The sequence below is a fragment of the Protobothrops mucrosquamatus genome, unplaced genomic scaffold (assembly GCF_001527695.2).
Source record: "Protobothrops mucrosquamatus isolate PMUCROS unplaced genomic scaffold, P.Mucros_1.0 scaffold1316, whole genome shotgun sequence".
Classification (NCBI taxonomy): domain Eukaryota; kingdom Metazoa; phylum Chordata; class Lepidosauria; order Squamata; family Viperidae; genus Protobothrops; species Protobothrops mucrosquamatus.
In genome coordinates, this window is record NW_015387517.1 from 55,448 (window position 1) to 69,782 (window position 14,335).

Genomic DNA, 14,335 nt, shown 5'->3' on the forward strand with positions numbered 1-14,335 from the left:
ATAAGGGTAGTTAGCAGCATGGTCCAGAGATTTATTTTGAATTTGAAACATAACAAGGATTTTTAAAAGTACAGCTAGTCCTTGACTTACAACAGCTCGTTTAGTGATCATTCAAAGTTAGAATGGTACTGAAAAAAGTGACCTATGACTGTTTTACTCAGTTACAACTGAGAAACAATAATCATGTGATCAAAATTCAGATGCTTGGCAACTGACGCGTATTTATGACCATGTATATATATATATATATATATTATTTTTTTATAAGTCGTATAAACAACAGCACTATTTCCCCCTTTGACAGAAGAGACGATCTTGTGCAATGATGCTGTATTATTTTATTGGTTATACTTCAAAAATCATACCTCCACAATTACTGATTTGAACAATTTTTGTTTTCTTGTTTTATCTGCTTCTACCTATAATCTCTATCAATCTGGATTAATGGATACTTTTATTACTGACTGCAGAAAAACTTTGGACTCTTGAGAGCATGTAACAGTATCTAAATTATTGCTTTGCTTGCACTGTTCTGATGTCTTCACTTCTTTAATCCTGGTATCTTCACTTCTTTAATCCTGAAAAAAGTAAGACCAAGATGACAAAATTAAAACCTGATTCTTATTTATGAGAAACCTCACTGTGATAATTGGGATTGCTAGTTCTCTTTTTTAAAGTAAAAATCATAAGCCATGGTTCAAAGTGGCATGAGTTACAAGATGTCTGGTCATACCGTTTATAAAGTAACAAAGCCTTGGAAACAGATAACAGTTTTATACAACTTCAAAGATAGAATTGTGTCATGGAAGGGGAGTTATTTTCCTCTGAAACATGAAGTGAAGCCTCTTTTTATTCATAAAAAGTATTTGAACTAAATGACAGATAGTACTATTTTATAGTATTTCTTTTCATTGAATTTGGCATCATTCAAACAATAATAATAAACAATGTCCGGAAATCAATTGAGTTGATAAAAAGAAATGTTGAATGTTACATAAGTAATAGGTGTGGGGTTTTTTTCTGAACCAGTTATGATATGGAGTCCAGAAAAGAGTGCTAACTACAGGTAGTCTTCACTTAATAGCTGGTCTCTGAGGGACCGTTCAAAATTATAACAAATCTCCCCAGAATGTCAAGGTTGAATTGCTAAGATGCCTGCTAACATCTATTGCTACTCAACTTGCCATAGAAACAGGGGAGGGGGAGGAAGCGTGGGAAGGAAGCGGGAATATAACAAGCCATCCACAGAGGGTGAGAGCCTATAAGAATGCCAAGTCACTAACTCAGGTGTCTGACAGAAGTGGATCATTCTTTTTTTTAAAAAAAAAATTTTTTTTATTAATTTTTCATTTAAAAACAGAAACATAAATCTTTTAGAAGTGGATCATTCTTATAACAAACCAAAGATATATGATTGAGCAATGTGAATACTTGGTGGGTGGGGGTTATGAAAAGCTATTCTTAACTATGCGGATTTTCACACAGGAAAATCAGAGCTGCGTTTATTTCTTCAGTTCTGAGATTTGTATTCAATAAAGTTTTATCTTTTATGGTATTCCAAAGCCTTGAAGATTTCTTGATTTTGAGTGTGGTAATCAGACAGCTGACATTAAACCAGCTCTCTCTGTTGTGAATGCAGCCTACTCAGAGGCTTCCGAGAAGACTGTAGCATAGTGATGTCGGGGACTGAGAAGAAGATCGATGCCACCACAAAGTCTGGGCAAATCCCTTCCCGGGAGGCCCTGTCAGACTCCGGGTCACAGCCAGTTGTAACGTGGTCCAAAGTGAGAGTGGATAAAGCCGAGCAACCACTGGTGCAAAAAGAGGGAGCCGTGGCAGGATCCCTCTACACTGGCTCTAAAATCCAATGGATGGGCAGTGTGAGGAAAGCAGCCTCATCTCCCGGGGGTTGCAGTAACCCGAGTGTGTGTGTCTGCAGCCTGCCTGCCTGAGCCAGTGAGCTTAAGGGCAAGGAGCCACGAAGAGACTATCCATTTTATTGTAGCACCAAAGATGGCAGAGACCATAATACTGGGGTTGTTGTGGCTAAAAAAAGTGGAACCTGTCAATTGACTGGGGGAGCAACAAGTGGTGACTGAGGAGCAAAGCCGAGAACAGGCGGGGGATGGAAAAACTGCCGAAAGCTAGGTGAGCGCAATTGGCTGCGAAAGTGAAAGTGGAGACAATTAGCCACTAGCAGAGAGCAGTCCAGCAGAGCCAAGCTTCTCAAAAGAGTATCGAGACTTGGTGGAAGTATTTAGTGAGGGGGAATCAGATGCGCTCCGTCCTCACCACCCCACAGACTGTGCAATTGAGTTGCTGCTGGGGCAAAACTCCCCAAGCCAAAAATGTACCCCATGACCCTGAGGGAGATGGAGGAGTGCCGAACCTTTGTGGATAAGAACTTAGCTAGGGGTTTCATCCAGCCTGCTAAATCCAAGCTGGCACCATCTATGCTCTTTAAGGAGAAAAATGATGGATCATTGAGATTGTGTGTGGATTTCATGGGGATTAACAGGGTTTGCATAGAAAATATGTATCCCCTCCCCCTCATGAAAGAATGCTGGGGCATCTGTCCAAGGGAAAGGTGTTCATCAAGCTGGACCTGAGAGAAGCGTACTGTTATGTGAAGACCAAAGAGGGGGATGAGTAGAAGACAGCTTTTAATTGCCCCTTGGGGTGCTACCAATTCCGAGTTATGCCTTTTGACCTACAAGGAGCAGCTTTGTTCATGCAACTAATTAACGAGGTGCTGCATGATCGCCTGTACAAAGGGCTGCTGGTTTAGGTTTATCTGGAGTGCTGGTTTATCTGATTTACCTGGAAAGATCCCTTTTGAGGTGTGGATGGACCACAAGAATCTAGAGGCCCTGAAGACCTCAAGAAAACTATCCCCCAAGCAGATCCGATGGGCTTAATATATCAATCAATTTAACTTCACCCTTCGGCACCTGCCGGGGGGGGGAACTTTCTGGCAGATGTGCTATCTTGCCTGCCTTAATACAAGAGTTGCAGGGAAGAAATAGTTAACTCGATCATCCTCTCTGGGCAGCTGGCAATACAAGGGACCACAAGGCAAAGCTTACCGGCTCTCCCTCAGCCAGCTGATAGTGAGATCACCCAAAAGTTGAGGGAAACCCTGGAGGAGGATGAATAGTTTAAGGAACACAGAGAGGAGATGACAATGAGAGTGGGTCTGGCCTGGAAGGGTTCCAAGCTGTATGTGCCGCTCAACTTAAAAGTTCAGATCTTGCAAAGCCCATGGGCCATTTTAGTTTTCTGAAAACCCTCCACCTAACAAGGAGGCAATTTTGGTGGCCTAAGATGAACAAAGACATAGAGAGCTACATTGCTGGGTGTCCGACCTGCGCTTCCATGGAAAGATTGCCAGGGAAGCCTTCTGGACTGTTGCAGCCAGTTGCTAACCCCAGCAGCCTGTGAGAGAAGATAGCCGTGGACTTCATTGTGGAAATACCTGAGAGTTCCGGGAATACAGTAATTTGGAGTGTGATTGACCTGTTTTCGAAGCAAGCACACTTTGTGGCATGCAGGAAACTTCCATCAGCCCGAACTTTAGCCAAGTTGTTTGTATAGCATATATATAGACTGCATGGAGTTCCAAGGCATATCATTTCTGACCAGGGGATGCAGTTTACCTTACTGCAAAGTTTTGGTGAGAGTTGATCAAACTAATAGGTTCCTCACAGGGCCGTTCTGGGTTCCATCCGAGTACTAGTGGATTGGCCAAGAGAGCTAACTAAGTGGTAGAGTAATACTTGCATTGTTATGTGAACTACCAACAGACCAATTGGATGGAACTTCTGCCTTTTGCTGAAGTAGCATACAATAATTCTTTACATAGTAGCACTGGGTTCACCCCATTCAAAATAGCTACAGGAGCGGATTTTGTGCCGATGCCAGAACTCCCTCCTCATTGTCCTTAGCTGATTGGATGGATGACCTGAAAACTACATGGAGGGAGGTGCAGAAGGCAATGGATAAAGCTATGGAATCATATAAGAGGCAAGTTGACTGGAAGAGGGCGCCTCAAGAGATTTATAGCATTGGGATCAGGTGTACCTGTCTACTAAGTATCTCAAGCTGAGGCAGCCTTGTAGAAAACTGAATTCTAAGTACATAGGACTTTTCTCAGTTGTGAAAGTCATTAATCCTGTAACTGTTGAACTACGGTTGCCAAAAAAATTGAAGCAAGGCCACCCAGTGTTCCATTGCAGTTTGTTGAAACAGTTTAAAAGATCTAGCTCAGTGTTTCTCAATGCTGGCTGTGGAATTCTGGGAGTTGAAGTCCACATGCTTTAAAATTGTCAAGGTTGAGAAACACTGATCTAGCTTAAGACCAGGTGGAGAGGAACCTCTTTTTCCTATATTAGTGGACAGTGAGAAGCATTATGAGATTAAGAAAATACTAGATTCAAGGATTTTTAGGGGGAAGTTACAGTACTTAGTCCAGTGGAGAGGTTACCCCTTAGCTGATGCTGAATGGGTAAGAGTACATAATGTTAGGGCTGACAGATTAATAAGAATGTTTCATGATAAATACCCTCAGCGTCCAAGGGAATGATGTTTGAATGTTTGGTTAATTGTGCTTACTGTTTTCCTATGTCTACACTTCTTTCAGGGGGCCAGCATCTCAAGGTTGAATTACTAATATGCCTGCTAACATCTATCACTACTCAATTTGCCATAGAAACAGGGGGGAGGGGTAGGAAGTGTGGGAAGGAAGCAAGAGTCTAAGAAGCTAGCCACAGACCATAGTAAGTAGTAAGAAGCTACTTATGACCTGGTTCCAGAGCTCTGTCGTCTGCAACACCAGCACTACCTTGAGCACTCATGTGATTGTGGCTTGGACACTTGGCAAGCAGCTCACATTTACAGCTTTTTGCAGAGTGCTGCAGTCGTGTGACCATAATTTTCAGTTTTTTTGCTGATTAGTGGCATTTACTTCCAGTTTCCAGCAAAAAACACCCATTGAAGAAATTGAGTTCATTTAACAAACAACACAGTAAGTGTTTGCTTACTGACCACCATTAAATAATTGTAAAACTGAATGTGGTCACAGTCCACTTAACGACTGCCACAATTTACAACTGTAATTCTGGGCTCAATTATGGTTGTAATTCAAGGACTACCTGTTCTCATAAAATCACTATATATATTTTTTGCATGTTGATTAGGAAACAAAAAATATAACGTGTGTTATATTTTTGTGTGTTATATATTGTATGTGTGCACACACACATACAATTTAACATATAATTTATTTTCAGATGTATAATAAAAACATCTTGATACTGCTATGGACCTTAAAATGTTATTCTTTAATAGGGAGAAACAGACTCACATAGCTACTCTTCTGGAAATTGCATTACTACAGTAAAGATTACTTACCACTTCTTCTTGCTTGGTCTTATCAGCTGGCCATGATTCAAGAGGTGTATCTGGGATAAGGGGAGGTAGTGGGTATATGGGCTGATTGGCATTCCCTGATTGCTGAGGGTTCATTGATTGATTTGGATTTACTGGTGGCTGGGGTTTCATTGGATGCTCGCCTGTTTGTGGTTGAAGTGGATACTGTACAGACTGATAGTGTGGAATTAATGTATTATGCCCATTTAGTGGAACAAATGGGTTAAGACCTGGTTGCTGCAAATGTGGGTTCTGAGGGGGCTGTAGTGGTTGCATTTGATGGAGAGCTGGGTGTATTGCATGGACCCCATGAAAGTGAGTTGGGTGCATCATTGGTCCTGCATTATGGTGCATCCATCCTCCCATGGGCTCATAGCCATAACGTGGATACTGAAATGAGAGAAAAATTTAAGGTTACTCATGCGCATAGAATATCAATTACTACAAATCAGAAAGCTTGGTATTTTTCACAAAATAATATTATTATACAAATATTTCTATAAATTGTATTCCTGCAGTATCAAGAAAGTTAACAATTTATTCTGCTATTTGAAGGATAGTGGCTGTAACAGGTATTATTATTCAATATGAGTTGATCACATGTAACTTAACTATACCTACTAATTTCTCCTACAGCGCAACTGCTGTATATTGCTTGACTACAGGTAGTCCTTGACTTACAACAGTTCATTTAGTTCAAAGTTACAGCAGCATGAAAAAAGTGTCTTATGACCATTTTTCACACTTATGACTGTTGTAGTGTCCCCATGGTCATGTGATTTACATTCAGATGCTTGACAACTGACTCATATTTATGACGGTGGACAGTGTCCCAGGGTCATGTGATCCCCTTTTGTGACCATCTGATAAGCAAAGTGAGCAAAACTCACTTAACAACATAAATTTTGGGCTTAGTTGTGGTTGTAAGTTGAGGACTACCTATATTTTCTGTTTCTGGACTATGAGCATTAGGTTGATTGCATCAGGAATACACATATGTGGACAAGGAACATGTGAAAATTAACTCCACAGATTGAAATACTGTACCATTTTGACTGGAGCTCTGATTATGCATAAGAAAACTTGAGTGCCCAAAACTAAACTGAGTAGAATCAGTTGGGCCATTCATTTTTTACTGTGTTGAAGGCCATTTCTTATTTTTATCAGGGGAAAAAGGTCAAGTTGGCCTTAGAACAACAACATATCAATTTTGTCAGTACTTACCTAATCTGCAGGGAAACAGTTGGCACTATTTTACAGTTACATTTCCAGCATATCAAAAGAATTTTGTTTGAACATTTTAAAGAAATTGTTTTAGACCTTTATGATAAAGATTATAAGAAATCATTTTTACATGCAATGAATCAAAAATATATAAATATTTGGAATTCATGGTCTCCGGAATCACCTGAATTTTAGGACATATTAAACAAACAGAACAATGTGGAATTATGCATATCTGAGATAAACTGTATATCCCATTTCTGTCTCCATTGTTGTCACTGTTATGAATTTATCAACAATTTCTCATAAGAGGCAAGATATCTGACATACCTGATGTCCAATTATGCCCTGATACCATTTCAAAGGTGTCATCACCTTAGAAGATACAAAAACAAGCACAATTTATGAAATCTGACAAGCAATATAGATAGTTTACTTTGGGTCTGTCTTTCATACATCACACTCAACCAGTGTCATTTAGTAGCTAAAGTTTTGGATAAAGATGGAGAATCTAGGTTTAAGGCATTCTTTTGCTATGGAAACTCACTGGCTGACCACTACTTCTTCTCATTCTGAGTTAACTCACAGAGTTGTTACTATAGGAAAATATTACAAAAAGGAATGCTATGTGCACCATCTGGAAGTAAGACTAGATATAAATATAATTTATAATTTATAAATAATTTACAGTGGTATTTTATGACTTTGGCTTAATGTGGTCTGTGAACCCAGACTGTATAAAATGTGCAATTGTTTTTAGGGTAACAAGTTTTTATTAAGATGCATTCTTAATGCATTCCAAGTATTCTTTACAAATATTTCATGCTACCTTTCGATGTCTTTAATAATTAATATTACATGCTACAGAATTAGAGCATACAGCATGTTGCTAGTATTTTATATCTACTAATAAATTATGTTTCATTATTTTTCCTTTTCAAATAGATAGTGGACTGCTTTTAATTAAAAGCCTATGTTGTACATGCCTAAGCATTGGTTAATTATTTTCTTCTTGTATAAAAATGACTAAAAAGCCACCGTTGCATTGCTTGAACAAAGTCTTTTTTCGTTGCATTGTATTTCCAGTTATAATAGCCTATGGATAAAGTGAGACATTGTGGAAATGCTAGTAATGGAAGGAATGTTAGATATAAACAGCTTAGAGATTCGAGGGGAATGCATTGGTAGCTTATTCATAAACAGCATTTATTCCAGGTGGCTAAAATCTTAGGGGGTTGGAGGACTATTCAAAATGTTATTAGACCCCCCACCTTAATGAAGTCACTGAAAAATGAAGATTGGAAATCTTAGTTTCCAAGTTTATTTACCTCTAATATTAACATAACAGTCACCTTACTGAAGTATTGATATCTGTAAATCTTCCTTTGATCTTGCTCAGCTGATAGGTGTATGCAAATTAAATTCAAAATAAAACAAGTTGGAATGTTTTTCAGAATGTTTGGAGTGGGATGCTGAGTGAATCAAACTCAAAATGACTTCAATTCAGTGGTGGAATTCAGCCGGTTTGCATTGGTTCAGTAGAACCTGTAGCTAATTTTTTGTTGATTTTGGTGAACCGGCTGATACCCTAGCCCTTTTTCTCAAGCCCCAGAACGGACCACCAGAAGTGTGTGGATGCCACTTCCCGAAGTCTGTTCTGAGCTGGGGAGGCGTCCCAGGCCCAGAAAGACCCAACGGAAGTGCATGGCAACCACTTCCGGATGTCGGTTCTGAGCCGGGGAGGCCTCTCAGGCCTAGAATGGCCCACTGGAAGTGCATGGATGCCACTTCCGGAAGTCCGTTCTGAGCCAGGGAGGCCTCCTAGGCCCAGAACGGTCCACCAGAATTGTGTGGACGCCACTTCCAGAAGTTGGTTCTGAGGCCGGGAGGCGTCCCAGGCCTAGAATGGCCCACCGGAAGTGCATGGACGCCACTTCTAGTGGGCCATTCTGGGCTTGGAGGCCTCCCCGGCTCAGAACCAACTTCTGGAAGAAGTGGCCATGCAGAGAACCGGTTGTTCAGGTATTTGAATCCCACCACTGCTTCAATTCCATATTCCACTGGAACTAATTGGGAATATTTTGGGGTATTCAGCCATGGGAACAATGGCAAATTCAAACGAATCTTTTTTTTATATACTAACTTTCGCCCCTCCTCCCAAAAAGAAGGAAAATAATTACATGCTACCTGTCGCCTGACCTATAAAAAAACTTGGCCTCTATCTCTGAAAATCTACTTTCCTAATCTCTTCAGCTAACTTCAGTGAGTGGAAACAGCATCTCCAAATGTGCCATCTACAAATCCCTATGGCTTCAAACGCTTTTTAAAAAAGCAGATTAATACAGTATGTCAGTCACAAGACATACGTAAATTAACATTTTGGATTTCAGTGCTCCAATGTTTTATTTGAAACTAGACAAAACTACGAAATGTACTGTGTTTTGTTTCAGGTGCACGGAATGCTCTGAAAGACTGTTTTAATTTTTAGGATACTTTAAACACAGAGTGTTTAGCACACCCTTCATGAAACTGTCCTTGTTTCCCAGCATAAATAGTAAAAAATTCAATATATCTTGTACTTGATCATTTCATCTGAAGGTAAGATTGTATAAATTCACTGTATTCTTCCTTGCTGAAAGCTACCAAGTCAGTTGAAGAGAAACATTAGATTTAGTTTGAGTAAATCCTGTGCTTTCTAATCCTTTACTGTACATGTATGAATACAAACAAAACACAAAATTTAAATTTTTTTACCTCATAACTGAAATTGATATAACCAGGATGTTGTGGTAGCTGAAAAAAATGACATATTTACACTGTAGGAAAGAACCTATTTAAATTTTTAAGATATCCAATAGTAAGCATATCTGGAACTTTAGTGGGATGAGTAAATTGAGATAGCTGCATTATTATGAAATATTAGCCAAATCCTGTACTGCTTTAAATGTATATATGTAGGATACTTTAAACTAGACACCCAAGAAAGATGAAGTTACTATCTGACATTATAAATTGTAAAAGAAAAATAATGTTCAATTATAGTATTTCAAACTTGAATAAAATACATTTAAACTGAATTTAGGAGTTGGAGATGAAAACTCATAAGAAAAAAGAATTCAAGGTAGGAGAATCTGTTACAATACGAAGCTATGAGGTGTGGGATTCTAACAAAATTAATAATAATTTTTTAAAACATGAACAGCATAAGATGGCAGAAAGAAGTAGAATAAAATGTTAAGAATATATGAAAAGAAAAAGATATACAGTATAGTATTTTAGAAGAGAAGGAGGTTACCATACATATAACTGGAACTTTAGTAGTACCATAGGAAAACTGACACCCAAATGTTAATAAAGGGTGCCAAAAACATTTTTTAAAAGATTTTTTTCTCAGATCTGTTCAAACTAATGCCTGCTTTTGAGTTAAGAAGCAAAATGCTGAAAGCTAATGGAGAAAGGCAGAGATATTCAACTCATATTTTGACTTACTTTTTTTGTAACAAGACTGTAATAGCTGGTTCCAAGATTCAAGATATTGTTATGTAAATAGCTGGATTAAATCTTCTTTATAAAGGAAGAATCCTGTCTCCTAGCCAGATCACAGGGAAAGCTATTAGAAAGAAGATCAGAAAGGTTCCACTCTTATGTACACAAGGATGTATTGGTCCCAAATGGGAAAAAATCATCTCACTAAATCCTGATAAAGAGAGCTCTTTGAGAAACTTGCTTGTAAAAGAATCACTTTTGGTTTTAGGCACTTACAAGGATGGAGGGTATATTTTCCACCAGGCAACTGTGAAGAACAAGATGAAGCAGCAAAATTAAAGCCTGAAATTGATAGAAACATGGTCAAAGAATGTCTGTTTACTTTGGACAAGTTTAAATCTCTAGGACAGGGGTGTCAAACTGCTGGCCCATAGGCTGGATGCGTCATGGCGAAATCGCGCCCATCCCATTGCCGGCAATGGAAAAAAGTTGCGATATGTTGTGACATGTCACATGACATTGCGAATTTGACACCCCTGCTCTAAGACCAGATGAATTACCTTCCAGGGTAATGAAATAACTTGCTGTTGATATAGCTGAGCCTTTAGGTATTTATCTTTAACAAATCCTACAGAATAGATGCAGTGTTAGGTGATTGCAGGGGATAAATATTCATAGCATTAAAAACTGGAAAAAGGAGTTTCCATTTTGGTTCGGTATAGATATCAAAAAGAATGGTTGAAAACAATACGTTTCTAGAATGCAAGGATTTATCGAGAGAAGGTTTTTCAGTCCAACCTTACCTTGCTTTTTGACTAACATTTTTAGTAGATTGAGGGAATACCAACCAAGTATTTTAGTAAATTGAGGAAATACCATTCATGCTGTATTTCATAAAGTATTTGAAAAAGTATAATGTACATATAGGTAATCCTCGACTTTAGAACAGTTTGTTTAGTGACTGTTTGAAGTTATAACAGCACTGGAAAAAGTGTCTTATGACAGTGTTTCACACTTATGACCATTGCAAGATAAGTATGGAAAGAAAAATTAAGTAGGCATATAGCTCGTTTGAAAATAGTAGGGTCCCCATCAGTGGTTCCTCATTGGATGGAGAAAAATATCAACTTGCGTGCCACAATGGATAGATTTTAAAGATGATACAATGAATGATTTGTATGAAAGAATATCACATGAAAGTGGGCGAACTATCATTATCTTAGAAGACAAAACTAAATTTCAAAATGATCTTAATAAATTACACAAATGGAAAACGAATAAATTTAACACAGACTAATTTAGGTAAAAGAAATTAAAATATACAGAATAGGATGGGATCACTTGTCTTGGTAACTGTATTCATGAAAATTATGTTGCAATAATAGTTGATTACAAATTAAATAGTGTGATAAGCAAGAAAAATAGCAAATGTGATTTTTACCCACATTTAGTTTCAGTTAGATCTTATCTCCCATATTGGGTCTAGTTCTAAGTGTTGCACATTAAAAAGATTCAGACCAAAAAAAAGGCTTAAAGAAAAGCAGCAAGAAGAAGAGCAAGAGGGGATTAAAAAACAAACTAGAATTTCATGAAAAGAGAAAACTGGTAGGGCTTATAATGCTTTTCAAATATTTGAAAGGATGGCATGCTGAAAAACAATTAAGACCTGTTCTTTGCCATTCCAATATGCAAGACATAGAATAATAGGGTTAAGTTACCGGAAGACAAATTCTAATTGAATGTTAGAAAAAAAATCCTAATAGTAGAAGCAGTTTTACAATGGAATCAATTTCTCAGAGGTCATGGGCTCACATTCACTGGTGATGTTCAGATGGAGACTGAACAGCTGTCTGCTAAGGTGTGTTTTCATTGGCTTCTACACTGAAGAGCAGGTCAGCCTCTTCCAACTCAGTGATTGTAAAGAAATAATTTCCTATTTCTGAAAGTTAAAATGGAAACTTGTCTGAAACCACAGTCAGTATAGAAGCTAGGTGTGAATCCCAAAATATATGGATATAAAGCAAGAAATATACAATCTCAAAATATAAGTATATAAAGGAAGAAATATACAGATATTACTGTAGGTTGATATCAGTGCTAATATTCCCCCTTAATTCAATACTTTGAGATTAATAAAACTTACTGGGATTGCAAATGCAGAACTTAAGAGGCACATAACCAAAGTCCAGCTCTCCATCTTTCTCATAAAAAATCCTACAGCATAAAAAGAAATAATTTTGTCTCATGATACCATGAAGCCTTAAATATATATTTTTATGTTTCCTCAATGTATTGTTAAAACTAATTATTAATTATTAAGGGTAAAGAAGAATATTGTATCTCTGTAGAATATCAATGGCTGAAGTTATAACACAGGAAAAATATCCCCTTTCCACTGAAACTAATGAACCTTCAAGTGGTTAGTTTATTAGGTTCATGGAAAAAAGGTAATTATAGTGGATGTTTCCTGCAGTTGTATCTTGGCATGATAACACAGTATGTTTTCTTAGTTTAAGACAAAATCAACACATTCTCAGATCATCTTATATAACTGGAGACTATTTCTAATATATTTCACGTCCTGCAAATTCAGTAGATTTTTCCTGAATTCAATTCTGTTTCCATTTCTGACAAAATTTGCTTAGCACATACAAACCAATCCAACATTTTTTCACTACCATCTTTAAAGTCCTTATGTTGAATAAACAGAATGAAGATTTCCATGACATCTAATAAGAGAATATATTAGGGTGCCTTTGAACTTGCCTGTGGAATATCTTTATACAGGTTCTATAAGTTAAAGCATAATATGTAAATATCTGTAATTTTTTGTTAATTCATGAACTCACAAAATACATTGTATATAAATTTAACATTAGATAACTTGTTGATAATGCTACTTTAAACTAAAGCCTGCTTAATCATTGAAAGGAATAAGGAAAATATGTGAAACAAAATAGCACTTAATTAAATGTTAAGGATGAATAAAGAAATGTCAATAGCTCAAAAGCAAATTTTGAGTACTCCTACAATGTGAATTTAGGTATTATTGAAATTCAGAAACTTATCTTGTTTTAGAAGCTGAAAGGTTTTATTAGATTCTTTATCTTAAACTTAAAATAAACAATATTGAGAAATATATTTAAATATAAAAGTACTAGTTGATTAATTTTTTACCATTTGAGAAGAAAAACTTATATGTCAGCTCTATGTATATATATCTTGATTTGACTACAGTTTTATTCTGTAAATAATGAAAATGAACAATAAATTGAGAAAATGAATAAGCTTACCTTTGATAATTCTGTTGGATGGTTGCTTCAGAAGCCTTGGTAGTTCAAGGATTTTTTCTTTATTTGGCTCATATTTAAACAGTTTTTTCATAGGGAACAACCAATCAGCCTTCACATTTAAATATCTGTTGTATCATATATTTTGAGACATCAAAACACACATGGAAGTGAGTATTATGGTTAAAATATGCAGTCTTTCATTATTGCATGCACAAATTAAGACATATTATTTTGTTTCTTCAAATTGCCTGAGCTAGCTGAGATGGTGGTGGATTTAATCCTTGCTTTCATTAATAGTTTTTCCAAATTGTCTTATTTTAATATAAAATTTAAAATTAAGTATATTATTACTTTATTTTTACTACTTATAAAATAATTTTTCCTTTAAGTAGAACTTGATTTCTTGGAGACTGCATGGACATATCCATGTCATTTTCATGGCAATAGCACAGAAGTATTTCTTTGCTTTTTCCAAAATACGTGATCTCCTATCTGGAACCAACCTGACCGTAGCTAGCTTCTGAGTCAAGGCTAATTCTATCTCTATCAAAAATTATTTTGTAACTGTTTGTGCAAAATTATCTTAAAAAAATTAAACAATATTCCTTGAAATTAACTCTTGTTCTACATTGTTTTTACATAACACAATTATTATTATAGACATTTAGTGTTTATGTTGTTGTTGTTAGTTGTGAAGTCGTGTCCGACCCATCGCGACCCCATGGACAACGTTCCTCCAGGCCTTCCTGTCCTCTACCATCTTCTGTAGTCCATTTAAGCTCATGCCTACTGCTTCAGTGACTCCATCCAGCCACCTCATTCTCTGTCGTCCCCTTCTTCTCTTGCCCTCAATCTTTCCCAGCACTAGGCTCTTCTCCAGTGAGTCCTTCCTTCTCATTAGGTGG

The 14,335-nt window shown here is 37.0% G+C and overlaps 1 protein-coding gene across 2 annotated transcripts; it reads right to left on the bottom strand.

The window, feature by feature from the left end:
• Positions 1-318: 318 nt before the first annotated feature.
• Positions 319-13,479, bottom strand: LOC107292288 (amelogenin, Y isoform). 2 transcript variants are annotated; one of them, XM_015821367.2, is made up of 7 exons: positions 13,431-13,479; positions 12,904-12,927; positions 12,281-12,351; positions 9,406-9,444; positions 6,982-7,026; positions 5,410-5,817; positions 319-578 (listed from the first exon to the last, which is right to left on the bottom strand). In XM_015821367.2, the coding sequence occupies exons 3-7, from the start codon at positions 12,341-12,343 to the stop codon at positions 573-575; spliced, it is 561 nt and encodes a 186-aa protein (XP_015676853.1). In that variant the 5' UTR covers positions 12,344-12,351; positions 12,904-12,927; positions 13,431-13,479; the 3' UTR covers positions 319-572. The 2 variants fall into 2 exon arrangements, with proteins under 2 accessions (XP_015676853.1, XP_015676854.1); XM_015821368.2 differs by lacking the exon at positions 12,904-12,927 and having other exon boundaries at positions 13,431-13,473.
• Positions 13,480-14,335: the final 856 nt, after the last annotated feature.

What these genes read in the sequence shown, in the direction of transcription:
- LOC107292288 (XM_015821367.2), bottom strand. Translation starts at nt 12,343, where the DNA reads ATGAGAAAGATGGAGAGCTGGACTTTGGTTATGTGCCTCTTAAGTTCT. An exon ending in ATATCAATTTCAGTTATGAG is followed by an intron (nt 7,027 to 9,405) that starts GTAAAAAAATTT and finishes GTATCTTCTAAG; the next exon opens with GTGATGACACCTTTGAAATG. An exon ending in AGGGCATAATTGGACATCAG is followed by an intron (nt 5,818 to 6,981) that starts GTATGTCAGATA and finishes CTCTCATTTCAG; the next exon opens with TATCCACGTTATGGCTATGA.